A 27,315-nucleotide genomic window follows, 5' to 3' on the forward strand; every position below is an offset into this window, starting at 1 on the left:
ATCTTAGGCTGTTCTACCCAGCACAATACAAAACTGCCTTCCTGCCTTCACCTTCTGTGAAGACAGATTTACATGACAAAGCCAAGCATCCTTCCCTCTCCCCCATCCCTTCTGCCTGGTATCAGTAAGGCTTAAAAGAAATTAGCAGGACTTAAAAAGTGCTTTGCTTTGAGAGGATCAAACCCATTATTTAAATCTAGAGAGCAGAAGTATTATTTGAGCGAAACTGCTGTTTTAGCATATGCCTACATGAATTTTAAAATAGGGTCATTTTCTCTCTCTGAAGTTAAGCACGGACCTATGATGCGATCTGGAGAGAATGTAAAAGATGACAGTCATGGTTGGTTTTATGGTAGATGAAAATGCTCTCTAGTGGTGCTTTTGATCTGTTTTCGTCTTTTCTGTGAACCGCCCTGAGACCTCTGGGTATATAAATTCAATCAATCAATCAACCCATTAATCTCTCATAAATACTGTTCATGTGCAGAATGTTTAGCAGTGAAAATCCAATCTGCAACACTGAATCTGGTAGGAATTTTTTTAAAGCTGCATTATAAAACATAATTAGCAACTTTAAAATGCAGTAACAGTAGGGCACAAAGTCACAAGCATTCTGTTGGCTAGGGAATATACATTTGTAGACTTCCTAGTTTTATGGCAGGGAGAGAAATCCTATTATACAGTACAGCTGTTTAAAGTATTGAACTGTCTCACATGTAGGCAATTGAAAAGAAAGCACAAACACACAGCCAGCTGCCTTTACAGTCACCACCAAAAAAAAGTACGGGTACATGTTATTTTTCCCCTCTGCAGGGATAACAGTATCAGTGGGTGAGACTTGTCAGGAGAAAAGCTCTGCAAGAGGGAACGATTAGAATGACCCTTTCCCCCTGGTCTTCAGCTTCAAATTGCAGCCTCAGTATATAGAAGGAGGCAAAGCCTGGATAAAGAAACACAGAACTACACATAATGTCTAGTTCCGCTCTTTGTCAGACTTGCGCAACACAAGACTTGCCACCCCAAATGTAGCCTACTGGCTATGCTGCCAAGTGCTCAACCCCCGCAACAAAAAAGCGAATTAAAAAATCCACATGTTTTTGGAGGCAGCACAAAAGTAGGTTATTTGTGGTGAGCCACAAATACAGTTTGCATTGTAGTGTTAAGACCTGGACCAGAGAAATCTGGTTCTGAATCCTGCTCAGCTGTTGACGATCACTAGTGGAAGTCACCAACAATAATCTTTTATAAATACCATCAGTAAATATTTGTTTCTTTACCTCGAACATATGACTTGGGTGGAGTAGCACTATTGTAAGCAAAGTGTTCCAACACTGAAGTGTCTCGTGAAAAACAAAGCAATACCTATAAAAACAACAGCAGGAATATGAGAAACTGTTCAATGAATAAAATCACCTTGAAGTTTGACATTAAAATGCCATTTCCTGCAAAATAAAAATACAGGCAAATAAAATGACTAGCATAGCCTCTTCATCCTCTCAGGTTGTACTGGTCACTTTGAGAAAGGTGAGTTAAATCCTTGAGTTTCTCTATAACATGCAAATTGTCTCGCCAATTCAGAGCAAGGTATATCTAATTCAGACAATAGATTTGTCTGTACTTTTACAGCAAAACTAAATGTAATGCAAGAGATCCATTATCAGATCTCCCATTTTCTTGGTTTTCTTAAAAGCAGCTAACAGGGAACCTCAAATTGAAGAGGGGGGTTAATATTTTCCATCCATGTCTCTGTCTCTCTTTCTCTCTCTCTCTCTTTCACACACACCTGCTATTTGTCCAGCTGGGGAAAACACAGGTGAAAACAGAATTACATTTCCAGGAGTGCTTCCATCTCTTCAAAATCTAAACAAAAGAACTGGTCTTTTAGACAACTAATGCAAGTTTGAGGAGGAAACCATTTATCCTGCCTTCATTCTGAACAACAGCCAGAACTTCACTTTTCTCTTTGTATTCACCTCTGTTGTTATAAATTAGCTTTTAATTTTTCCTGTTTATTAGTACTTTGTTGAGTGTACCATGCTTTGATAGTTTAGATAGGATCAAAAGCTGGCAATGAATAATGTTGGTTGTAAAGTGTGTGTTTAAGATAAAGGCCCTTTGTCATCCGAAAAAAATGTTAATCTGCAAAATAGTAAGCTGCTCAAGGAGGTAAAAGCCAGAAAATTATTATGTCCTCTGTCAGAAGCGCAGACATTTTCCCAAGACATTTTTGCTTTTGACAAATGTAATTATCGAAAGGCTGTGTTTACAAAAATATTAAACAAAAAGGAGCTGTCTGAGTGGATGATGTACAGTGGAACATTGCCATGGCATTCTAGGTAGAATGAAGGCAAGATAAACTGTGTTTCCTCCTCAAAATTGCATTAGTTGTCTAAAAGACCAGTTCTTTTGTTTAGATTTTGAAGAGATGGAAGCATTCCTGGAAATCTAATTCTGTTTTCACCTGTGTTTTCCCCAGCTGGACAAATAACAGGTGGGGGGGGGTAGGGAGAGGGAGAGACAGACGGACAGAGACATGGATGGAAAATATTAATCCCGCTTCTGCAATTTGAGGTTCCCTGCTAGCTGCTTTTAAGAAAACCAGGAAACTGGGAGATCTGATCATGGCTCTCTTGCATTACATTTAATTTTGCTGTAAAGGTTTGGACAAATCTATGCAGCTGCATAGCAGACAGGAAGCAAAAGTATATGGATCTGCATTCTACCTAGAATGCTTTCAGTGCCATGGCAATGTTTCACTGTACATCATCCACTCAGACAGCTCCTTTTTGTTTAATATTTTTGTAAACGCAGCCTTTCGATAATTACATTTGTCAAAAGCAAAAATGTCTTGGGAAAATGTCTGCGCTTCTGACAGAGGACCTAATAATTTTCTGGCTGAGATATGGTTTTTACCTCGAGCAGCTTACTATTTTGCAGATTAACATTTTTTCAGATGACAAAGGGCCTTTATCTTAAACACACACTTTACAACCAACACTATTCATTACCAGCTTTTGATCTTATCTGAACTGTCAAAACATAGTACACTCAACAAAGTACTAATAAAAAGGAAAATTAAAAGCTAATTTAGAACAACTGGGATGAATACAAAGAGAAAAGTGAAGTTCTGGCTGTTGTTCAGAATGCAGATGCACACACTTTTGCTTCCTGTCCTGTTTCCTGCCATTTACATTCTCAGCTTTCCCCAAGAACAGTGAAAGCCTTATATTTCTAGCAATAAGCAAAGCTGAGATGACCCATCCCTGGGAAGAAAGGCCTGGGCAAGCAACAAAGTCCTGCCAATTCAAGAATAGCTCTTTAGCAAGAACACTGTAATTCTTTAAACAAGAATAGTCACGTTTTACATCACTTTATTTATGTTCCGTGTAAATTCCATTTTACGTTAGTACTTGCTCAGATAGGGACCCATCAGAGAATACTGCAGTTCACCAAGGAAATTCAAAATGTGAAGTTTGTGTTTTATTTTGGTTTGTGTCCATTGCTATTGGCTGTTAGGTTTTACACCGATATGTAACTCCCTTGCTTTGTGATAGTCTGATGGCACCTATAAATGAATAAATAAATGAATCTGAACAACAGTCAGCAGTGCAAGGCTACCTCTCCTGCTAAGCAATGACTTAGTTTTAAAGAAGCTGGGGAGGATATGACTTGATCAGTCCAGACGTCGCATGCAATCCATTCTCCCCAACCTCATCACTGCATTTGCTTGTATGGGACACAGAGAAACATCTGTAATGAGACATTAAGAAAACTGGGGATGCTTCCTTTGCAGCTAAAACACGCACGCACACTTCATTATATTTGTAGAGTTATCAAGGTGTTTGTGCTGAATCAAACCTAATGCTGTAGTACCACAAATGTCTGTATTTAGCCAAAATGAGATGGGAAAGAAAAGTCCCTTCATTCTCCCAACAGAACTTATACATTAAACATGTGTCCTCTGACGGTTAAGGTGAGCGTGGGAAGCAGATTTGCAAAGGAGAATCAAGTAGGCAGGAGGAAGGTACCTTGGTTCTTGAGTGGAATCCGTTCCGGAAGTCCGTTTGACTTTGGAAAATGTTCAAAAACCAAATCACGGGTTCTGATTGGCTGCAGGAGCTTCCTGCACTCAATCGGAAGCCGCGGAAGACTTTCGGGTTCCAAAAAATGTCTGCAAACCAGAACACTCACTTCCAGGTTTGCAGTGTTTGGGAGCCAAAATGTTCGAGTCACAAGGCGTTTGAGAACCAAGGTACGACTGTACTTGCTGTACCAGCCAATAGTTCCCTGAAAATTCCACTAGGCCGTTTTCTCCATAGGCAGGCCTGGCTTAATGAAAAAGAGCAGAAAACAACAACATGTCTCCAAGGATAGAGTAACATTTCCAGGGGAATTGGGGGGGGGAGCATTCAGCAACCCCTCCCACCAAATGACACTGTATTCTATGTGATGTGTCCCTCCCCACAAGGCATATGCAGCTAGAGCCCCAGTTTTCACTTTCTAATATGAATTTTTACTCTTAGATAGCTGCCTGCTATGAGGTATAGGAGTGATCACACCTACAAGAAAGTTTAATTCTGTTAGTTTCCTGCCCATTCGTTTGTTCTCTGCACTGGTCAGTGTTTTCGTTGATGAATTAGATGAACGAGGACACACACCATTTTTGCAAAATGATAACTTAGTACTGCCCTGCAGAGAGCAATTTACGGGTAACTGACTTATCTATATTTATCCCCAGGATTTTGAATGACATCAGATTATTTACTCTGACAGAGAAGAGTTCGCACTGTCGTTAGCATTTCAGAGCTAACTGATTCAGAAAGTGGCGTTTTAGACTTCCTTCAGTCAAAACTGTCAAGCGACCACTGACTGGAAAATATTTTTCATTCTACCTGCTGCCAGTCCAGAAGCTCCTTTTGATTATGAAACAGATTTTTGGATTAATTTTGCCTGCCCAGGACTGGGCTGCGCTTCCCCTGAAATAGCAGGTCCAGAGTATGGGGGTACTTGCAGTGGTGTAGCGTGGGGGGTGCAGGGGGGGCTGGCCGCACCGGGCGCAACATCTGGGGGTTAGGATTAGGGGGTGCAAATCCATGGGTTAGGGGGCGCAAATCCACGGGTTAGGGGGCACAGATTACTTGCCTTGCCCCGGGTGCTGACAACCCACGCTACGCCACTGGGTACTTCTTGTTCCACCTTTGTCACTGGGAGCATAGGCAGCCTCAGTGCTTGAAGTGCCTTTTACCAGCTGCACTGGGTACAACAGCTACAACCAGGATAACTTGATCACAGCAGTTTAGGCATTGCTGCCATGCACTCTGTGTGGGGCTTCCCTTCCACTTGACCCGGAAACTGCATTTTTTTGTAGAATACAGGTGCTGACAGCTGTGGGACTCTGTCACCATATAACACCTCTGCTCATAGCTATTCACTGGTTGCCAGTTTGCTACCAAACCAAGTTCCAGGTGTTACTGTTGGTAAAGGTTAAAAAAAAGGTAAAGGACCCCTGGACGGTTAAGTCCAGTCAAAGGCGACTCTGGGGTTGCGGTGCTCATCTCACTTTCAGGCTGAGGGAGCCGGCGTTTGTCCACAGAAAGCTTTCCAGGTCCTGTGGCCAGCAGGACTAAACCACTTCTGGCGCAACGGAACACAGTGATGGAAACCAGAGTGCACGGAAATGCTGTTTACCTTCCCACTGCAGCGGTATCTATTTATCTACTTGCACTGGCGTGCTTTCGAACTGCTAGATTGGCAGGAGCTGGGACAGAGCAATGGGAGCTCACCCTGCCGTGGGGATTCGAACCACCGACCTTCCAATCAGCAAGCCCAAGAGGCTCAGTGGTTTAGATCACAGTGCCACCCACGTACCAACAGTAACGTTACTGTAGGTATATAAAACTGGTAACTTGGGACCTGTTCAAATCTGTCTTTTAGTGTTGTGGTACCTGCACTTCGATACTCCCTGTTAACAGACATTTAGAGAAGTGCTTTTGCTGTATTTTTTTGGCACATGATCAAAACATTCTTGTTTAGGCAAGCCTATCAAAACATCTATATGGGGACACACTGGGCTATTTTTGAGGTTCTTCCCCACATTAAGGTTGTTTTTAACTAACTTTTTTGTATTTCTGCAAACTGCAGGCTTCCCCTGAACCTGCTAATACTTGTATATAGGTGCTGCTGCTTTGACTAGATAAGGACTCGTGATCAGATCATGAGCTTTCAATTTGTACATTAGTATTACTAGTAAAGATGGATAGGGAGGTATAAATTCTGCTGTATATTTTTAATATTAAAAAAACAGCATCATACATATCACATAAAAAACCAGGAGTCCTAATTATTGTTAATTTCTAGCATTCAGAGGACTAAACAAATCAGTCTGTCCTCTAAGGAGGGATACATTCAGCCACCAATATATTTCAGCTTGTTTTATGTAGCTATAATCGACAAAATGACAAGCCCACCCTAACAGCTGTGACTAATCGAGTTGAAAGTGCCACGGAAATGTGAAGCCTCCCCCATGACATTTATGTAGACACTGCAATCAAATACACATTAGGAAATTTGCAAATGTAATAAGCTTCCATTTAAGGAGACTAAAAAGAAACAATATATGCAAGTCCACACAAATTAGTTGGCTCTCCTTTACTAGAAGCAAAGGTAATAAATTACGGATGCTTGTTTACTTAAGACTAGCACTTCCCCATCCTAAGTGTTCAAGGTCGGAAACACTATTGTATAAATATAAGAATACAACATTTCCTGTGCAGAGCTTTAGGACAAGAGACTGCTTAATACTATTATATTTAAGTGGTATTTACCTTTTAAACATTTTTTTCCTGGGAGTTCCTCCCAAAACTCTTATCTCACACCTTTCTCAAAACTCACCTTTTCTTTGCCTTTTAATCTTCATCTCCAGCTGAAACATGGTTTTAGCACATCTAACTGCATTTGATCACATTTTTTACCCTCCCATTTCCCTTCCTTCTTTCTGTTTATGATGCCATCAGTGACAAAATCTAGGTTGCTAGGTCTTTGGGGTAGTCCACCAACGCCTTTTGCTCATGTCATTCTGTGTAGCACCATATATATCTGCAAGTCTCTATATAAATGATGATCAACAATACTACTTTTCTCCTGCAAGTCCCATAGGACTCCAATGTGTACATTGTTTCAGCATGCGGAATCTGCCCCAATATCTTTCAATATCTCTCCACAGTTGCTCTTAATAACCTACATAGCTTAGGGCTCATCTATACTGTTGTTTAATATGGATAGCAAGCTGGGGGTGGCCGCCGAGACCACGTAACACAGGTCCTGAAAGACCTACATTGGCTCCTGGTAAGTTTCTGAGCACAATTCAAAGTTTTGGTGCTGACCTTTAAAGCCCTAAATGGCCTCGGTCCAGTATACCTGAAGGAGCATCTCCACGTTTAGAAGACCTCTGAAGGCAGCCCTGTTTAGGGAAGTTTTTAATATTCAATGTTTTATCGTGTTTTTAATATTCTGTTGGGAGCTGCTCAGAGTGGCTGGAGAAACCCAGCCAGATGGGTGGGGTATAAATAAATTATTATTATATTATCATTCCTGTACCTCCATTGAGTCTCAGTTGTACACATCACATTCTCTTGCAAATTACTGCCTTTCTACTTTCCACTCCCTCAATCTGGCTTTTCTTATACCAGGGATACTCCGAAGAAGAGAGAGTATGAGAAAATTCACAGTGTTCTGAAAGAGTATGCCGTATGGCCAACGGAAAATCAATAGAGGTCCAGAATTACTGCTATAAGTATTCGCCAGTGCACATCAAAGGACAGTACAGAAAAATCTAGCATCTCAAAGTGTAACCCTTCCCAGTGGATTCAATTTTCAGAGAGTCTTAGATCCTTTTCAGCTAGGGCTAACTTAGTGAAACCAGTCATCCAAAGATTGTGGCTGCACAAAATGACAAAGGAATAGGAGTCTGACTTAGCCTGCTAGTTATCTTTAACTTTGCTGGCTGAAGGTTGTTTATGGTAAAGGTTAGCCATGCACAGGCATAGATGAGTGATTCTGGACAGTGACTGATGGATCCATTTAATTGAGGCACTAAGTCATCCAGGCTGTAATCATATACACACTTCCTTGAATGAAAGCCCCACCGAACATAGTAGAACTTCTGAGTAGGCATGTATAGGATTCCGCTGCTGGTCAGCTTTAAAGGACCCCTGACCATTAGGTCCAGTCGTGACCGACTCTGGGGTTGCAGCGCTCATCTCGCTTTATTGGCTGAGGGAGCTGGCGTTTGTTTGCAGACAGCTTCCGGGTCATGTGGCCAGCATGACTAAGCTGCTTCTGGTGAACCAGAGCAGCGCACGGAAACGCCGTTTACCTTCCCGCCAGAGCGGTATCTATTTATCTACTTGCACTTTGTGCTTTCAAGCTGCTAGGTTGGCAGGAGCAGGGACCGAACAACGGGAGCTCACCCCGTCGGGGGATTCGAACCGCCAACCTTCTGATCGGCAAGCCCTAGGCTCTGTGGTTTAACCAACAGCGCCACCCGCATCCCCGCTGGTCAGCTTAGTGCAACTGTAATTCACTACCAGTTTTACTGGGCTTAAAAGATACCTGGAACAAATTGTACCTAATTTGCATGTCACTTTTTTCCACTGACAGGCTGCTGCAATAACAGTAATTACTTACCTGATATAAATAATCCTCAAACACGAAGTAGTAGTCATCATTGCTGGCTGTCAGCTTCACATCCTGCAAATGGAAAACCATAAAAATTTGAAGCTGAGAAGTATATTTTCCAGCTGGGAAGCTCCTGTGGTGCATTAGCATAACAAGATATTATTGTTGTCATGCTACAGAGTTAATAACTATTCACTCCACCTGTTGTCAACTTCACATTTTCTGCACACAGAAAAAATCTATTAGTATCATCATACTGATATCCACATGCTATATTTGATCACGTCACTTCTAATTAGTTTTCATCAATGGGAGTTTCCCCACTCTTTCATGGGAGTGGGAATGCAAATTATCTCCCAATTAACATTTAAACTGCATTCCACAGTCATCAAAGAACTGAAAAACTAATCATGCACCCCTTTGAGAGTTCTAGGTTTGTATTTCTCAGACAATAAGCTTTCCTTTGCCATGGCACGTGGCAATCTCTCTGAGAACTGAGGAATGGTTTTGAAGAAGTTTGAGACAATGCATGGAATCAAAGAATTTTAGAGCTGGAAGGGACCCGAGGGTCATCTAGTCCAGCCCCCTGCAATGCCATACCAAAAATGCTTGTGGATCCCAGCTGAAAAACAACAGTAAAACTATGCATTTCTAAAACAGTTTGCATTTCTATATGCCCTTCCTATCACACCTGACACACGAAGAGGCCAAGGAATCTGTTCTTGGTGGTTTGTAAATTGTTACAGTGTCTGTGTTTTACAGTGTCTAATTTATATATATGTATATATGTATGTATATGTGTATATATATATGTATGTATGTAAATGTATGTATGTATATGTGTGTACAGTGGTACCTCGGGTTACATATGCTTCAGATTACATACGCTTCAGGTTACACACTCCGCTAACCCAGAAATAGTGCTTCAGGTTTAGTACTTTGCTTCAGGATGAGAACAGAAATTGTGCTCCAGCAGCGCAGCAGCAGCAGGAGGCCCCATTAGCTAAAGTGGTGCTTCAGGTTAAGAACAGTTTCAGGTTAAGAACAGACCTCTGGAACAAATTAAGTACTTAACCCAAGGTACCACTGTGTGTGTGTGTATATATACATACATACATACATATATATATATATATATGTGTGTGTGTGTGTGTGTGTGTGTACACTGAATAAAATAGCTACACAAACCTATGATCCAGATGCCATTTCTCTGGAAAATCACAGGAAACCACCTAAATAGTCTGAGCCAGTGAATTGTGAAGATAATGTAACACTGCTGTGGCAGAATGTCGCACTGGTACAACACCCCCAGAGACACAGCAAAGGAGCATATCAGGGGAGGAGTCAGACTCAGAAAGTTTATATCCCATCCCAAAGTAATATGATAGAAAAAGAGATGATCTACATTAAAACACTCTGAACTCAGCAGAGAGCCAAAAACCATTTCCCCACTCTATTCGCCATGCTGTTCCTATCCATTCATGACAAAAGTACAGATGTCTGACTAACAGCCAAAGTAGACAATGTATAGGAGTCCATGGATGCTGTTATTGTTGGTTGTAAATTAAGGCAGGCTTTGCATTAAAAAAAAGTAGCTTCAGAAGGACTCTCATAAATCAGGGCTGTATTGAAGGATGACATTTAAGACAGACCCTCTCTCTATTCAACCCCAAATCCAAATCTGAGATCCAGCCCCGAGGGCCTTCTGGCGGTTTCCTCATTGCGAGAAGTGAGGTTACAGGGAACCAGACAGAGGGCCTTCTCGGTAGTGGCACCGACCCTGTGGAACACCCTCCTTTCAGATGTGAAGGAAATAAGCAGCTATCCTATCTTTAAAAGACATCTGAAGGCAGCCCTGTTTAGATGGGCGGGGTATAAATAAATTATTATTATTATTATTATTATTATTATTATTATTATTATTATTATTATTATTATTATCTTCTCACATGCTTATAGAAATCGACTCTCAACTTCCTCCTGAGCAAGTTGTGCATACAATTGTTATGCTGGAAGAGTTGAGGCAACATTTATTTCCGGAGAAATTGTCTGAATATCTTCTCTCCGCATCAGAAAAATCTGTCCACTTTGCAGAAGTTTCTCCACCATTTATTGATGTGGCTGATCAACCCACCCGCAAACACTGTGAAACAGGACATTGTGAAGGATGCAAAATATTGGCCAGGCTGCCACCACACTTGCAAGATAAAAACAACCTGCGATAGCAGCAAGGGCGGGGGGAAGCCTAAGGGGAAAATGGAAGAAGCTGGGCTAATGCCACTGCTAATGGTGTCCCAAAAAGGAAGCTTGCCCAACCCCTGCCTGTTCTTTCTTTTCCTTTCCAAAATAATTCAACGGGGGCGGGGGGAGCAGCAGAAATATTAACTATTGCACTGAACCACTGCAGATATACTTCAGATACATGCAACTTTAGATGAAACCTTTCACAAACTATAACATTTGTTTTTCATTTGAAAGTACAGTGGTACCTCGGGTTAAGTACTTAATTCGTTCCGGAGGTCCGTACTTAACCTGAAACTGTTTTTAACCTGAAGCACCACTTTAGCTAATGGGGCCTCCTGCTGCTGCTGCACCGCCAGAGCACAATTTCTGTTCTCATCCTGAAGCAAAGTTCTTAATCTGAAGCACTATTTCTGGGTTAGCCTAGTCTGTAACCTGAAGTGTATGTAACCCGAGGTACCATTGTAGTAAAATAGAGATTCTGACACTGTGGTCAGTCAGCAAATAGATAGAGATACAGTGGTACCTCGGGTTACATATGCTTCAGGTTACATACACTTCAGGTTACAGACTCAGCTAACGCAGAAATAGTGCTTCAGGTTAAGAACTTTGCTTCAGGATGAGAACAGAAATCGTGCTCTGGCGGCGTGGCAGCAGCGGGAGGCCCCATTAGCTAAAGTGGTGCTTCAGGTTAAGAACAGTTTCAGGTTAAGTACGGACCTCTTGAACGAATAAAGTATTTAACCTGAGGTACCACTGTACAGAGACAGAGAGAGAAACCTTCTAAATGGAGATCATTATCCCAGTTGGTATCTGCATTGGGCAAATTGTTTCAGGATGCCTCATGGAGACTCATAAGTAAAAATTGATGATGATGATGATGATGATGATACAAACCACATCAACAACAGATAGCGATATATAAATTAGAAATACTCACTTTATAAATCAAATTGTCCACCAAAAGGTCATGCTGAATCACATTAGACTTCAGTTGTTCATAGTACAAAACATCCTAGAACGAAATAATGCTAAATATTATTCGTTGTGTGAGACTTAAAACAAATGACACACTTCATAGTGGTGTTTTGCTTATTTTAAGACCATATGATGTTAAAGTTGAAAATGGAGTAAACAGCTTAAAAAGAAGGATATCAGGACACAATCAGAAAGATACTGTTGAGTATATCCCATTAAAATAAATGGGATATACTTTGTGCATAAGTCGATCAAAAACTAAAATCTTTTTCAAACATCCAAATATGATACTTCCTCAAGTCGCTTCCTTCCGCACAACCAGGCAATGAAAACTATCAAGTCTTCATGAAGTGTGGTAACTCTAGTAACTAATTCCTCCTGGAGCCAAAGGACAATATAAAATTGCTTTACAAAGAAAAAAAATATGGCTCCATCTTTGCAAGTTTTTAAATGGATTTTAAAAAGCATTTTTATTTCAAGATGCATTTAATTAGGATGCTATGTGTTAAGAATTGATGCTTTTGAATTATGGTGCTGGAGGAGACTCTTGAGAGTCCCATGGACTGCAAGAAGATCAAACCTATCCATTCTGAAGGAAATCAGCCCTGAGTGCTCACTGGAAGGACAGATCCTGAAGCTGAGGCTCCAATACTTTGGCCACCTCATGAGAAGAGAAGACTCCCTGGAAAAGACCCTGATGTTGGGAAAGATGGAGGGCACAAGGAGAAGGGGACGACAGAGGACAAGATGGTTGGATAGTGTTCTCGAAGCTACCAGCATGGGTTTGAGCAAACTGCGGGAGGCAGCGAAGGACAGAAGTGCCTGGAGTGATCTGGTCCATGGGGTCACGAAGAGTTGGACACGACTAAACGACTAAACAACAACAACAGCATGTGTTAAGCTCTATATTGTTTTAACGTGTTATTGATAGTTTTGGATCTGTATAATGGTTTTATATATTTTCTAAATATTCTCAGTTGAATGAATGAATGAATGAATCTTTATTGCTAAAAGCTATAAGCTTAGGATACAAATAAAGCTATAAGCTTAGGATACAAACGATGCGTAGGATACAAATAACTGATTTAAAACTGAACAGCAGCAGCAACAGCAGCGAAGCAAACATGCAAAAATCATTCTTGCATAAGTTAAGCACTCCACGTCTCACACTCCCCATTATGATACTTGTCTTGGTGCCTAGCTCTCAACTTACTTGCAGCCAAGGCAAATTTTGCAACCCGTGTAGTTATAAATACATTATTGCCAGCCAGCAAAATAGAGATTTTCTAAATAACTAATTTTATCTCCCTGCTTATTTAATTTATATGCAGAATACATCATGCGAAAGGCTGGGCTGGATGAATCCCAAGCTGGAATTAAGATTGCCGGAAGAAATATCAACAACCTCAGATATGCAGATGATACAACCTTGATGGCAGAAAGTGAGGAGGAATTAAAGAACCTTTTAATGAGGGTGAAAGAGGAGAGCGCAGAATATGGTCTGAGGCTCAACATCAAAAAAACGAAGATCATGGCCACTGGTCCCATCACCTCCTGGCAAATAGAAGGGGAAGAAATGGAGGCAGTGAGAGATTTTACTTTCTTGGGCTCCATGATCACTGCAGATGGTGACAGCAGCCACGAAATTAAAAGACGCCTGCTTCTTGGGAGAAGGGCAATGACAGGCCTAGACAGCATCTTGAGAAGTAGAGACGTCACCTTGCCAACAAAGGTCCGTATAGTTAAAGCCATGGTTTTCCCAGTAGTGATGTATGGAAGTGAGAGCTGGACCATAAAGAAGGCTGATCACCAAAGAATTGATGCTTTTGAATTATGGTGCTGGAGGAGACTCTTGAGAGTCCCATGGACTGCAAGAACAAACGCATCCATTCTTAATGAAATCAGCCCTGAGTGCTCACTGGAAGGACAGATCGTGAAGCTGAGGCTCCAGTACTTTGGCTACCTCATGAGAAGAGAAGACTCACTGGAGAAGACACTAATGCTGGGAAAGATGGAGGGCACAAGGAGAAGGGGGCGACAGAGGACAAGATGGTTGGATAGTGTTTTCGAGGTTACCAGCATGAGTTTGACCAAACTGCGGGAGGTATTGGAGGACAGAGGTGCCTGGCGTGCTCTGGTCCATGGGGTCACGAAGAGTTGGACACGACTAAACGACTAAACAACAACAACAACATGTGTTAAGCTCTATATTGTTTTAACGTGCTATTGATAGTTTTGGATCTGTATAATGGTTTTATATATTTTCTAAATATTCTCAGTTGAATGAATGAATGAATGAATGAATCTTTATTGCTAAAAGCTATAAGCTTAGGATACAAATAAAGCTATAAGCTTAGGATACAAATAAAGCTATAAGCTTAGGATACAAACAATGCGTAGGATACAAATAACTGATTTAAAACTGAACAGCAGCAGCAACAGCAGCGAAGCAAACATGCAAAAATCATTCTTGCCTAAGTTAAGCACTCCACGTCTCACACTCCCCCTTATGATACTTGTCTTGGTGCCTAGCTCTCAACTTACTTGCAGCCAAGGCAAATTTTGCAACCCGTGTAGTTATAAATGCATTATTGCCAGCCAGCAAAATAGAGATTTTCTAAATAACTAATCATTATTTTTTACGTGAGCCACCCTGGAGGGCTTTGCTCTGAAAGTCAGCATACATTGGGGTAGCAATCCATCCATCCATCCATCAATAATATTCTAAGTATACAACAGAAGAGGGTGATTCTTAAAGAGCCTATAAAATAAAACTGCAGAGGAAAAGGAATTCCGCTAAATTCATGAGGCAAGAAACTGGAGGGCAACAGTTAACAATTTTTCCCAAGAACGTCAGTGGTATTCCTCTAAATAATTTATGCAAAGCTATAGCCTCTTCACAAACATAGCTGGCTAGAAGCAGACTCTAGCCAAGCAAAACCTAGAAGCAGAGATACAGCCATAAACACAGCTCACATGGATCCTCTCAGGAAGACAGAAGCCACAGCTGGAAGAATACAATTAATGACTTGGCATACAAATGTCATGATGGCTAACATAGTTTTGGAGGTGGTCACTGCAAGCACTTTGGCATAAAGAGGGGGGGAAAGAGAAAGATAATAGTAACTTGGTTCTCCTTTTAAGGCAGCATATGAAAATATAATAGTTGTAAAATATACACATCACAACTGTGTTTATTGTATTAAATTATCTGCTTTTTCCATAAACACATTTTGTTCTATTTTAGGATTTTGAAGTTGATGATAGGCAATTGCACATCATTCCACAGATGGAAGAAGATGTAAAAAATTCAACAGTGCAAAGGACAAGACTTAACGATGAAAAGGAATGCAAACTAGATACATTCAGAATATATATAAATAATCTACTAATCAGGTATACAAGCCTTTCTCCCAAACACAGTATCCTGTCCATAGAATGGGGGTTTGTATAAGTAGAATACAAGTTACGTATGTTGAACTATGAAGAACTGATCTCCTGTTTTTGAAATTTAAAAAGTTTTCACATGAATGTGAAAGTGGATTTGTTATTTATATAGCATATCACATGAATAAGCAACACTATGTCGGTGCCCTCTAGACATGGCTTAATTTACAAGTTTTAAAAAAAATAAAGTTCCAAGAATGTGTGGCGGTGAGTCGTTGGATGTTACGGCAACCCTGCATTAACGGGAAAGAGCCAAGATCCAAAATATGAACCTGACCACGGGGATGAAAAAAATACAAGCTTCATAATTAAGAACAATATATACATACTACATTGCTAGGAATGTTGGTGGCAAGTTCTACATCTCTCAGCATAGCGTCCAAAACTAGGGGCATTTATTTTGTGCACTGGGGGGGCTATTACAACGACAGCTTCCGAGACGCTATTCCATGACACTGGCCATATTGGTTTGCAAAGTCCACTTTGCTTACTAGAAACCCCAAACCCACCAACTGGTCAGGTGCAGAATAGTGGGTGGGTAGAGGAAAAGCAAAATGCTAAGTATTGGGTTAGGGGGCAGAACCAATTCAGCTGCTGATGAAATCACACAAGTGAAATACTTCGGATAAGGTATGATGTGTGTGCACTTTTAACTAGTCAATATACTAAACTGCCTTATATGAGTTATAGGGAGCGGGTGGCGCTGTGGTCTAAACCACTGAGCCTCTTGGGCTTGCTGATCAGAAGGGCGGTGGTTCGAATCCCCGTGATGGGGTGAGCTCCCGTTGCTCTGTCCCAGCTCCTGCCAACCTAGCAGTTTGAAATCACGCCAGTACAATAGGTACCTCTGCGGTGGGAAGGTAAACGGTATTTCCATGCACTCTGGTTTGCATCACGGTATTCCGCCAGAAGGGGTTTAGTCCTGCTGGCCACATAACCCAGAAATCTGTCTGTGGACAAACTTCGGCTCCCTCGGCCTGAAAGCAAGCTGAACGCAGCAACCCCATTGTCACCTTTGACTGGACTTAACTGTCCAGGGGTCCTTTAAAAGGTAAAGGACCCCTGAAAGTTAAGTCCAGTCGCAGATGACTCTGGGGTGGCACCGCTCATCTTGCTTTACAGGCCGAGGGAGCCGGTGTTTGTCCACAGACAGTTTTTCCGGGTCATGTGGCCAGCATGACTAAGCCACTTCTGGCGCAACGGAACACCGAAACCAGAGCAGTGCATGGAAACGCCATTTACCTTCCCGCCAGACCAGTACCTATTTATCTACTTGCACTTTTGGTGTGCTTTCAAATTGCTAGGTTGGCAGGAGCTGGGACCGAGCAACGGGAGCTCACTCCATCACAGGGATTCGAACCGCAACCTTCTTATCGGCAAGCCCAAGAGGTTCAGTGGTTTAGACCACAGTGCCACCCGTGTTGCAACCCCATAGTCACCTTTGACTGGACGTAACTGCCCAGAGGAACTTTATCTTTACCTATATGAGTTACATCATTGGTCCATTCATCACTGACTGACAACAGTTCTCTTAAGCAAGTCATTCCAATAACAACTACAATATAATTTCCTTCCTGGACTCATAATCTTTCAATTCTTGATATATTAATTTTAAAAAAATTGAATAGGCTGTCCCACTTTTCAGTTAACATAGAATCACTGGGGAGCTTTACTCATGCAATGGCACTGTTGTACAAAAGGAATGCTGGCCCAAAAACTAAAACTTTTCCCTGAAATCTTTAAAAACCCCAAACACACACCTTAATTTGTTTCCCAAAAATAACATAAAATAATGCCAGGAGTTTCACAGTTTCAATGTCACTTTTGGTGGCATCACGTGGCAAAAGGCAAACAAAAAAGTTATATAAATATTTATTATCTGCTTATCACATGAAGGACAGCTTTTATTATTAATTTCAAACTGAAGAAGCACAGCAAACACAATTATAAATAAATTACGGTATAGATAACAACCCAAAGAAGTCCTTCATGGTGACTAGTCAGTCTATAGTACAGTAGAAATACAAATCTAATCTCATCAGGTTTCCAGAAAATAAATTTGAATTATTTATTACCATGACAAATATCTTGTTATACTGTGTGTGTTTTCAATCATTTAAAGGTCCGTGAAATTCAGTTATAGCAGATCCATAGCTCCTTCGCTTGAATTCTACTTTTCACTGAAACTAAAATAAAAATAAAAACAGGGGCATCCTCTCAGAAAATAAAATAGATATTCTTAATGAAAACGCACGCAATGATATTACCATTGCTCAGCAGCTTCCCTGACTGGGCTGGCCGAGGTATCCCAAACGTGGTGCTGGAGGAATCCTGAACAATATCTCTGAGTGATTTCAACATCTATGCCAAGCTGAGGCTGCTGTTGGATTAGCTCGGGATTTCATGGCTCCATGGCAACCATAGGACCATCTCAGATTGTTCCCGACTGAATGCACAGAGCATGACATACCCATGATTTGGTCTTTGCTTCAAGTGGGGTGGGAGGTAATCTGGAAATAAAGGGGTCTCTGGGGATCCACTGTCATGGTCAGACCACTCCTGGCCACAGAGGTCACGTGGGCCTCTGGTGACAGAGGCAGATCAAGGAGGATGCCAGACTGTGTACCTACTCCTTTGGAGAATACAGCTCCATCCAGTTGACCTATCTCCTAGACACAGGAACCACATACCCGCAAGGCCATTGCCTTTACACCATTGCTATTTGTCTTCTGAAAACAAGATGAAGTTATCTTTTTAACCAACTGGCATGTATTGATGTTTTTAATTATGTGTTATGGATATTTATGAGCTGATATTCTACAGCGAGGGATGCGGGTGGCGCTGTGGGTTAAACCACAGAGCCTAGGACTTGCCGATCAGAAGGTCAGCGGTTCGAATCCCCATGAGGGGGTGAGCTCCCATTGTTCGGTCCCTGCTCCTGCCAACCTAGCAGTTCGAAAGCACGTCAAAGTGCAAGTAGATAAATAGGTACCGCTCTGGCAGGAAGGTAAATGGCGTTTCCGTGCACTGCTCTGGTTCGCCAGAAGCAGCTTAGTCATGCTGGCCACATGACCCGGAAGCTGTACACTGGCTCCCTCGGCCAATAAAGGGAGATGAGCGCCACAACGCTAGAGTTGGTCACGACTGGACCTAATGGTCAGGGGTCCCTTTACCTTTTATTATACAGCAATATCTCGGGTTACGTTTGCTTCACGTTGCGGCTTTTCAGATTATGAATGCGGTAAACCCGGAAGTACACTTCCGGGTTCACCACAAGCACAGAAGCGATCTGCACGCTTTATGCATGTGCAGAGGCACTCAATCGCACTTCACGAATGCGCAGTAGCGGCGCTCTACTTACGGACTTTTCAGGCTGCGAACAGCACCTCAAAATGGATCACGTTCGTAAGTAGAGGTACCACTCTATTTTGTATTATGTAAACCAAATTGATACACTTTATGTGTGGCTTGTAAATATTTATAAAATAGATACATCTGGGAAATTTGACAAGGGGTATGATTGGATAAATGGTTGCTTCCAACAAATAAATCATCCTGACTATTGTACAAAAATGATATATAATGAATTGAAAAGGATGTTTAAAATAATGTTTGTAAAAAACAACAACCCAGAAGCTTTTCTTTCGGGAATTATAGGGACAGAACGACCTAAAATGTATAGAAACTTATTCATGTATGTGACTACAGCGGCAATAATGTTACTCGCCCCAAATTGGAAAGAAGCAGAAGTCCCAACAAAGGAAGAATGGATACAAAAACTTATGGAATATGCAGAAATGGCAAAACTTACCGGAAGAATAAGAAAACAAGATAACGAACTTTTTTAAAAAAGAATGCAAATGGTTTATTGAATATTTACAGATAAACTGTAAACAGATAAGAACACTGGCAGGATTCTTGAAATAACCTGCAGTTTTATAAGAGTATATATTTAACGTAGATGAATAAATGAACAAATTAAGTTAATTGGGACATGCAGAAGGTATTAAAAATGAATTTAAGGAACCGCAGAAAGAGGGGGGGAAGGAAGTCAAGTTTTGGGTTGTCCAAATGACTGTAAAATTAGTGAAATGAAAGATCAATTCATTTCACTAATTTTACAGTCATTTGGACAACCCAAAACTTGCTTTAAAAAAAGACCAATTGGACTTGATTTGTTTACAAGAGACGCACGTGACAAGAGCACATAGAAAATTACTTATAAATAAAAGATTGGGACAAGAATTTATATCTTCAGATAGAGTAAAAAAGAGAGGAGTGGTGATTTATGCAAAGGAAAGATTGCAGCCGAAACTAATCTTTAAAGATGATCAAGGAAGATATTTGGCAATTGAAATTCAATCTCAAGGAGAAAAGTTTTTGATAGTGGGAATTTATGCACCAAATGAGGGGAAAGCTGAGTTTTTCAAGAAGTTGCATGAGACTTTGATGGACTACATGGATTACAATTTAATTATGATGGGAGACATGAATGGAGTAGTTTCGACAAATATGGACAAATCACAAAGACAGGTAGTTACAAAAGACGGAAGACTACCAAAAACCTTTTTTGAAATGACTGACAATATGGACTTGATTGACATTTGGAGAATAAAACACCCATTAGAAAGAGAGGGAACCTTCTTTTCTGAAGCCAAAATGACATGGACTAGGATCGACCAAATTTGGGTTACTAGCGGAATGGCATCGAATATAAAGAAAGTGGAAATCTGCCCAAAAACCTTCTCCGACCATAACGCAGTAAAGATGGTGATGAAGCAAACAACAACTGGCTCCTGCAGATGGAGAATGAATGACACCTTATTTGAAGATGAGGAGATTTGCAAGAAGGCCCAAAAAACTTTGAAAGACTATTTTGAAATCAACTTGAGGACTAAAGTAGAAAAAAGAATAATATGGGACGCAAGTAAAGCCGTGATGAGAGGATTTTTGATACAACAAAATACACTAAAGAAAAGAAGTCAAAATGAGAGGAAAGAGAAAATTTTGGAAAAGATAAAAGAAGGGGAAAGGAAATTAAGATTGAAACCAAAATCGCAAGAGATTTTAAGAGAAATTAAATTATATCAAACACAGTTTATGGAACTGATGAATCAAGAAATAGAATGGAAAATTAAACAAATGAGACAAAAGACTTTTGAATCCGCAGATAAATGTGGCAAGCTATTGGCTTGGCAAATAAAGAAGAGACAAAAACTCAACACGGTAACAAATTTAGAAGTGGATGGAAAGAATATATTTAACCCAGCGGAGATTAGGAACTGTTTTCAGAGCTACTTTAGACAACTGTATACACAAGGGCCGCAGAAAGAAATGGACATAGAACAATTCCTCGAGAAAAATGGGCTGAAAAAGATTTCTCAGGAAAGTAAGACAATTTTGAATCAGGAAATATCAGCACAAGAAATAGAAGGTGCCATCCAAAGTATGACGTTGGGCAAATCTCCCGGACCGGACGGACTGACTTCCAAATACTACAAAGTTTTGAAGGAAGGGTTATTACAACCTTTGAAGGAAGTCTGTAATGAAATTATGGAGGGGAGAAGGGCACCAGATACGTGGAGGGAGGCCTACATCACACTTATACCAAAGACAGAGACTGAAAAGACCCAACTTAAGAACTACCGACCCATCTCGCTACTAAATGTGGACTATAAAATCTTTGCTGATATTTTAGCAAAGAGATTGAAAAGAGTTTTGATGGAGGAGATTCATGGGGACCAAGCGGGCTTTCTCCCGAAAAGGCACTTGTGAAATAGCTGTGAAAAGCCACTTGGCCAACTTTTCACAGCTCTGCATGGTCGGCCAAGTGGTGCCAAAGACGGATATAACTTTTTTTATGTATGCTACAACAGCAGCAAGAATACTCATTGCAAAGTACTGGAAGACACAAGATCTACCCACTCTGGAAGAATGGCAGATGAAGGTGATTGACTACATGGGCCTGGCAGAGATGACGAGCAGAATCCGAAACCAAGGAAGAGAAGCAGCGGAAGAAGAATGGAAAAAATTTAAGGACTATTTAAAGAAATATTACAAAATTAATGAAAGTTAAAATGATGTTGGATTAGAAAATAAATGGTTACTATTAGTAATGGATAAGATAAGGAGAATAAGGAAGATCAAACTAAATTAAAATAAGGGAAGATTTGCTGAATAAATGATTAGAAATTGGAATACAGAAAAGGGAGGCATGAGGAAGTCGGAGAAGTAAGGTATAAGAAAATAAGATCTGAAATTGTACCTGTTTTTTTTCCTGTTTGTTTGTTGTGTTTATTGTATTGTATTGTTATGTTTTTGTTGTTATAAAAAAAAATCCTTTAATAAAATTTTTTTTAAAAAAAGTAAAATTAGTGAAATGTATAAATCTGAAAAGCATAAATAAAATTTAAAAATAAAATAAAATGTGTTTATTTTAACAACACACTATTTCTTGTGGTTATTCTTATCTCATAATAGCCACAGAAGGGGAGGCTGCTTTCAACCAGCCTGCCTCAAAGCTGCCCTAGTGAGCATCAATTCTTCGAGAGACAGTATGACCTGAAATCTGAAAGGAACAAACCGGAGAGTGCTCCTTATTGTAGGCATTCAGTCATACCTAACAACATAATATGCACTTTTAGTGTTTTCCTATCAGGCTAAGACTTGCAATACTGCCAGCAGGTGTACATGCACAAACTCCCTGAAATGCTATAATTCTTTGAGAACAAGTGTTCTGTTGTTAATTTCAGTGACAAACTGACTGGTTCAACTGAATATTCAGCTTCTTGGAATGTGGATACATTTTCTATTATTAGACATAGAGAAAAAGCCTACTAGATTCTAGAGCTCCATGTGATTTTAATATTCATACGGTACTTCCTGCCTTTCAAATACATCACCAACGTGTCCTATGAACTTGTGTTCATATATCCAAAGAAGTCTGTAGCATGAGTAAGTTAGACTTTTGCTTATTTTTATATTTGTGCCCCTGTAAACAACCTATTTGTATAATGTTGTTCTAAACTGCAAATTGGCATCTGTACCTAAACTTCGTGGAACACAAATTGGTTCAAATTAGATGTTCTCCTCTGAAATGAGTGTATTTGAATGTTCACACACTTCTCCCAAAAAGCTTCTGCTGTACCTTTCAGTGTCTTAACAAAATCTATTTCTCTAAATAAGATTTAGAGGTTCAAAAAGTCTTCAGTTTGTAAATACGGAGAAGGATAAATGAAAATTGACATACATTAACAAAGAAAAAGTAGCTCAGCCATTTAGTCAGTTACAAATGGCACAAGGGAGAATTCTAGGACTAAAACCTAACAGCACGGCTGAATCAGAAAGACATATTTTCTGATTTAACTGCTTCTAAAAATTACACTATAAATATATATTTTAAATTGTTGTGCAATAAATATACATATCTTTGACAGTCAAAATTATCGTACTAAAATATACTTGATATCCATAGCTAGTGTGATTTGAATATTTTAGGATGGGGAGGGGAGATGAGTAAGTGAAAGAGTTTTGTAAAATTATGCAAGGAGTGACTCACCCTTTATCATAATACTAGAATCCAGGTTAGTCAATAAAGAGGAATGGTGTAAGATTCAGGACAGATTAAATAAAATATTTCTTCCTCTGGCTCCCTCAAGATGTGGCAACACAGTTTAGGAGGCTTTCAAGGGGCATTAGAAAAAGTCATGGAGGATAAGTCAATCAAGGTCATGGTGGCTATATGCTTCTGCCAGGATCACAGATCCTCTGATTGCCAATTGCTGGAAAACACAAGCAGGAGTCTACAGCTCCCCTCATGTCGTGATTTTGAGATTCCCATTGGCTTCTGGTTATCTCCTGTGGGAAACAGACTGATGGGATTAGAAAGGGTTTTGGTCTTAATCCAAAGAGATTCTTGTTGTGTTATCAGATTAGCCATGTCAGAAGTTCTCAAACTATGGACCCCTGGAGGTATGCAAGTTCCATTCGGTAGTCTGTGAAAAGGCTTCACAGTACAGTCATACCTTGGAAGTCGAACGGAATCCGTTCCAGAAGTCCATTCGACTTCCAAAACATTCGGAAACCAAAGCGCTGCTTCTGATTGGCTGTAGGAAACTCCTGCAGCCAATCGGAAGCAGTGGAAGCCCCATCGGACGTTCGGCTTCCAAAAATAGTTCACAAACCGGAACAGTCACTTCTGGGTTTGCGGCTTTCATGAGCCAAAACCTTTGAGAACTAAACTGTTCAAAAACCTAGGTACAACTGTAGTTGAGAATATCTTCATCCCATCTGACACAATTTATTTTTTAAAATCAGAGCCAGATTATCAAACAGGCTAAGGCGGCTTTAGTCTTGGGGCGATGATTTTCATAATATAAATGCTGGGACAGTTGACTTATTTTCCCTAAAAGACTATGGTAACCTAGATGTGTACTTTAATACGGTCAACAAAGAAAAAAATATATGACATGGCCTGAAACTCTGGCAATTTTCAGTTGGTCCACAGAAAAAACATTTTGCGAGGTGACATATTGGGTTTTAGGTGTTTCACATTGACTTACAATGACTCCACCATAATCATTAGCTCCCCACCCCGTAACATTTCTTGCTATGGGCTAGGTTTATACTTGGTTGCTTGTCTGCACAACACTGTAAACAGCTTCTAGCTATGAATGGCAAGATTAAGGACAGATCATCTGATAAGACAGAACTGCATGGCAGTGAGCTAGGGCACTGTTGGAGCAGTTTCAAGTAGTTGCTGTGTGGCAGTCCGAACTGACCATTTCTTTAGATATTTTACTTGACAAATTAAGACAAAAATACCACAAATATGGTACCTCTACTGTGGTATGTAGTGAAGTCAGCCAATTACAGTTAATCTCTCTCATCCATTTACTATTAGAAAAGAGGAAATAAGCAAGGCTTTAACTGTCAGAATAATTTGGAACAATTCAGAGTTAATTAGCCATCACAACATTGGTACAATGTTTTTCATTATGACAAAAGCAGTGCTTTCTCTTTCAACAATGTATAATCCATTACCATATTTTTCGCACCATAGGACGCACTTTTTCCCCTCCAAAAATGAAGGGGAAATGTGTGTGCGTCCTATGGTGCGAATGCAGGCTTTCGCTGAAGCCTGGAGAGTGAGAGGGGTCGGTGCGCACCGACCCCCCACGCTCTCCAGGCTTCGCACACCTCTCTGCAAGCAGCGGGAGCCCAGCGCTGGGCTCCCGCTGCTTGCGGAGAGTTGCCTGCATGCTCAGGCCTGCGCGCACTGAGCTCAGCGCGTCCAGGCTTCGTGGATCTCTCCGCAAGCAGCGGGAGCGGTCCCGCTGCTTGCGGAGAGTTGCCAGCATGCCGAAGCCTGCGCGCGCTGAGATCAGCGCGCCCAGGCTTCGCGGACCTCTCCGCAAACAGCGGGAGCGGTCCCGCTGCTTGCGGAGAGTTGCCAGCATGCTGAAGCCTGCGCGCGCTGAGATCAGTGCGCCCAGGCTTCGCGGACCTCTCCGCAAACAGCGGGAGCGGTCCCGCTGCTTGCGGAGAGTTGCCAGCATGCCGAAGCCTGCGCGCGCTGAGATCAGCGCGCCCAGGCTTCGCGGACCTCTCCGCAAACAGCGGGAGCGGTCCCGCTGCTTGCGGAGAGTTGCCAGCATGCCGAAGCCTGCGCGCGCTGAGATCAGCGCGCCCAGGCTTCGCGGACCTCTCCGCAAACAGCGGGAGCGGTCCCGCTGCTTGCGGAGAGTTGCCAGCATGCCGAAGCCTGCGCGCGCTGAGATCAGCGCGCCCAGGTTTCGCGGACCTCTCCGCAAACAGCGGTAGCGGTCCCGCTGCTTGCGGAGAGTTGCCAGCATGCCGAAGCCTGCGCGCGCTGAGCTCAGCGCGCCCAGGCTTCGCGGATCTCTCCGCAAGCAGCGGGAGCGCTCCCGCTGCTTGCGGAGACTTGCCTGCATGCCGAAGCCTGCGCACGCTGAGATCAGCGCGCCCAGGCTTCGCGGACCTCTCCGCAAACAGCGGGAGTGGTCCCGCTGCTTGCGGAGAGTTGCCAGCATGCTGAAGCCTGCGCGCGCTGAGATCAGCGCGCCCAGGCTTCGCGGACCTCTCCGCAAGCAGTGGGAGCGCTCCCACGGCTTGCAGAGAGCTGCCTGTTTGGGGGCTGGGGTCGGGGGAAGCTTCCCCCGCCCCAGCCCCGCGCCTGGGGGGGAAATAATTTTTCCCCTTTATTTCCCCCCCAAAAAACTGGGTGCGCCCTATGGTCCGGTGCGCCCTATGGTGCGAAAAATACGGTACTTCTTGGATTATTTATTCTTGATGGTCTGATATATGCACCAAAAACCCAAACATTTTCCCCTAAGCTTAGCAAAATCTTTTCCAATAGTGCTTTTAAAATACTGAAGTCTGTTTTCATCGTTAGATACAGCTATTGTCAACCCACTTCCAATCATGTATAACAAGGAATAATGTAAATTCTTTCTCTCTCTCTCTCATGCACCCATGCATGCCACTTATTCATCATCTGTCCATCCCTTACAGTACTCTTAATTTCAATTAACTGAAAATAATATCTTCTTATCTACAGTATCAAGCATATAGCACGATACTCTGTCTCTATTAAAAGGAAGACTAATAAAGTCATGATCTCTTTAGCTAGGCTGTGTTGGGCATTTTAAAGAAAAATTAAGGCAACGTTTACTGCAGCGGAGAGGTAGAGCAGCACATTAACCAAATAGTAAACACAAAGCAAAATGAGCAAATATAAAGTAAAATGAGCAAACCAATTAAATATATGGTCATGTTGTGCGGATGCCTGATTATCGAGCCAGTGTGGTGTAGTGGTTAAGAACAGTGGACTCGTAATCTGGGGAACTGGGTTCGCGTCTCCGCTCCTCCACATGCAGCTGCTGGGTGACCTTGGGCTAGTCGCCTTCTTTGGAGTCTCTCAGCCCCACTCACCTCACAGAGTGTTTGTTGTGGGGGAGGAAGGAAAAAGGAGATTGTTAGCCGCTTTGAGACTCCTTAGGGTAGTGATAAAGCGGGATATCAAGTCCAAACTCCTCTTCTTCGTCTTCCAAAGTAACTACTCTATTCTGAACTTAAAAATGGAAAGTGTAATGCTGGTGCTCAACAACAGAGGTTTAAAGACTCTCTCCAGGCAAATCTTCAAAACTGTAGTATAAACACCAACAACAGGGAAACACTGGCCTGGGAGTGCTCCAATCAGAGAACAGCCTTTACCAAAGGTGTCATGGGTTTTGAAGACACTTGAACTCAGGATGAAAGGGAGAAACGCGCTAAGAGGAAGGCATGCTTGGCAAACCCTCACAGTGATCAACTCCTGCCCGAAAACCTCTGTCCCCACTGTGGAAGGACGTGTGGATCCAGAACTGGCCTCCACAGTCACTTACAGACTCACTGTTAAAACCGTGTTTATGGAAGACAGAACCTCAGAATATTTATTTACGGCTATTAGCCCATAAAATATATACAAACATAAAAACACAGAGACATAAAGACCGATATATCCGACAACAGAAGGTGAACACCACGATGCAAGGGTGGGTCATTGAGCAGAGCCAAATAACAGCTTGGGGCCAGAAGAGCTCCAAGGAACGGTTCACAGGAAAAGAAAAACTGAAGACGAGATCCGACATGCACTCTCATCATAACAGTCCAATTAGTTTTGATGTTTTTGTTGTTTTTTGGTGGTTTTTGTGTGTGAGATAACCACATTCAGGAATCTCGCCACCTGCAGAGCTACAGAAGGATCTGTATCCTGCAAAAGCAGTGCGGCGTGTAACTCAACAGGCCTGCCAACCAAGCGCAGTAAAGCAGGACTCAGGAATTTAGTCCTGGCTATGCTATGTAGGGGACAGTTGAACATTATATGTGGAAGAGATTCAACAGTTTTCCCGTCACACACGCATAGTGGAGACACCAAACCCTTGGAAAATCTGTGGCTCAGCAGGTTCGATG

General features: G+C 41.7%; 1 protein-coding gene across 2 annotated transcripts in view; it reads right to left on the reverse strand.

The window, feature by feature from the left end:
• Nucleotides 1-27,315, reverse strand: part of TBC1D19 (TBC1 domain family member 19) — a 90,988-nt gene that overhangs the window by 22,803 nt on the left and 40,870 nt on the right. For both annotated transcript variants that reach the window (XM_053403663.1, XM_053403662.1), the window contains exons 12-14: nt 11,858-11,932; nt 8,686-8,748; nt 1,278-1,362 (exon numbers count right to left, since the gene is read on the reverse strand). In XM_053403663.1, coding sequence (XP_053259638.1) covers nt 1,278-1,362; nt 8,686-8,748; nt 11,858-11,932 — 223 coding nt within the window. The remainder of the gene's footprint in view (nt 1-1,277; nt 1,363-8,685; nt 8,749-11,857; nt 11,933-27,315) is intronic.

This window comes from Podarcis raffonei, chromosome 9 (genome assembly GCF_027172205.1).
Source record: "Podarcis raffonei isolate rPodRaf1 chromosome 9, rPodRaf1.pri, whole genome shotgun sequence".
In the NCBI taxonomy this organism is placed as follows: domain Eukaryota; kingdom Metazoa; phylum Chordata; class Lepidosauria; order Squamata; family Lacertidae; genus Podarcis; species Podarcis raffonei.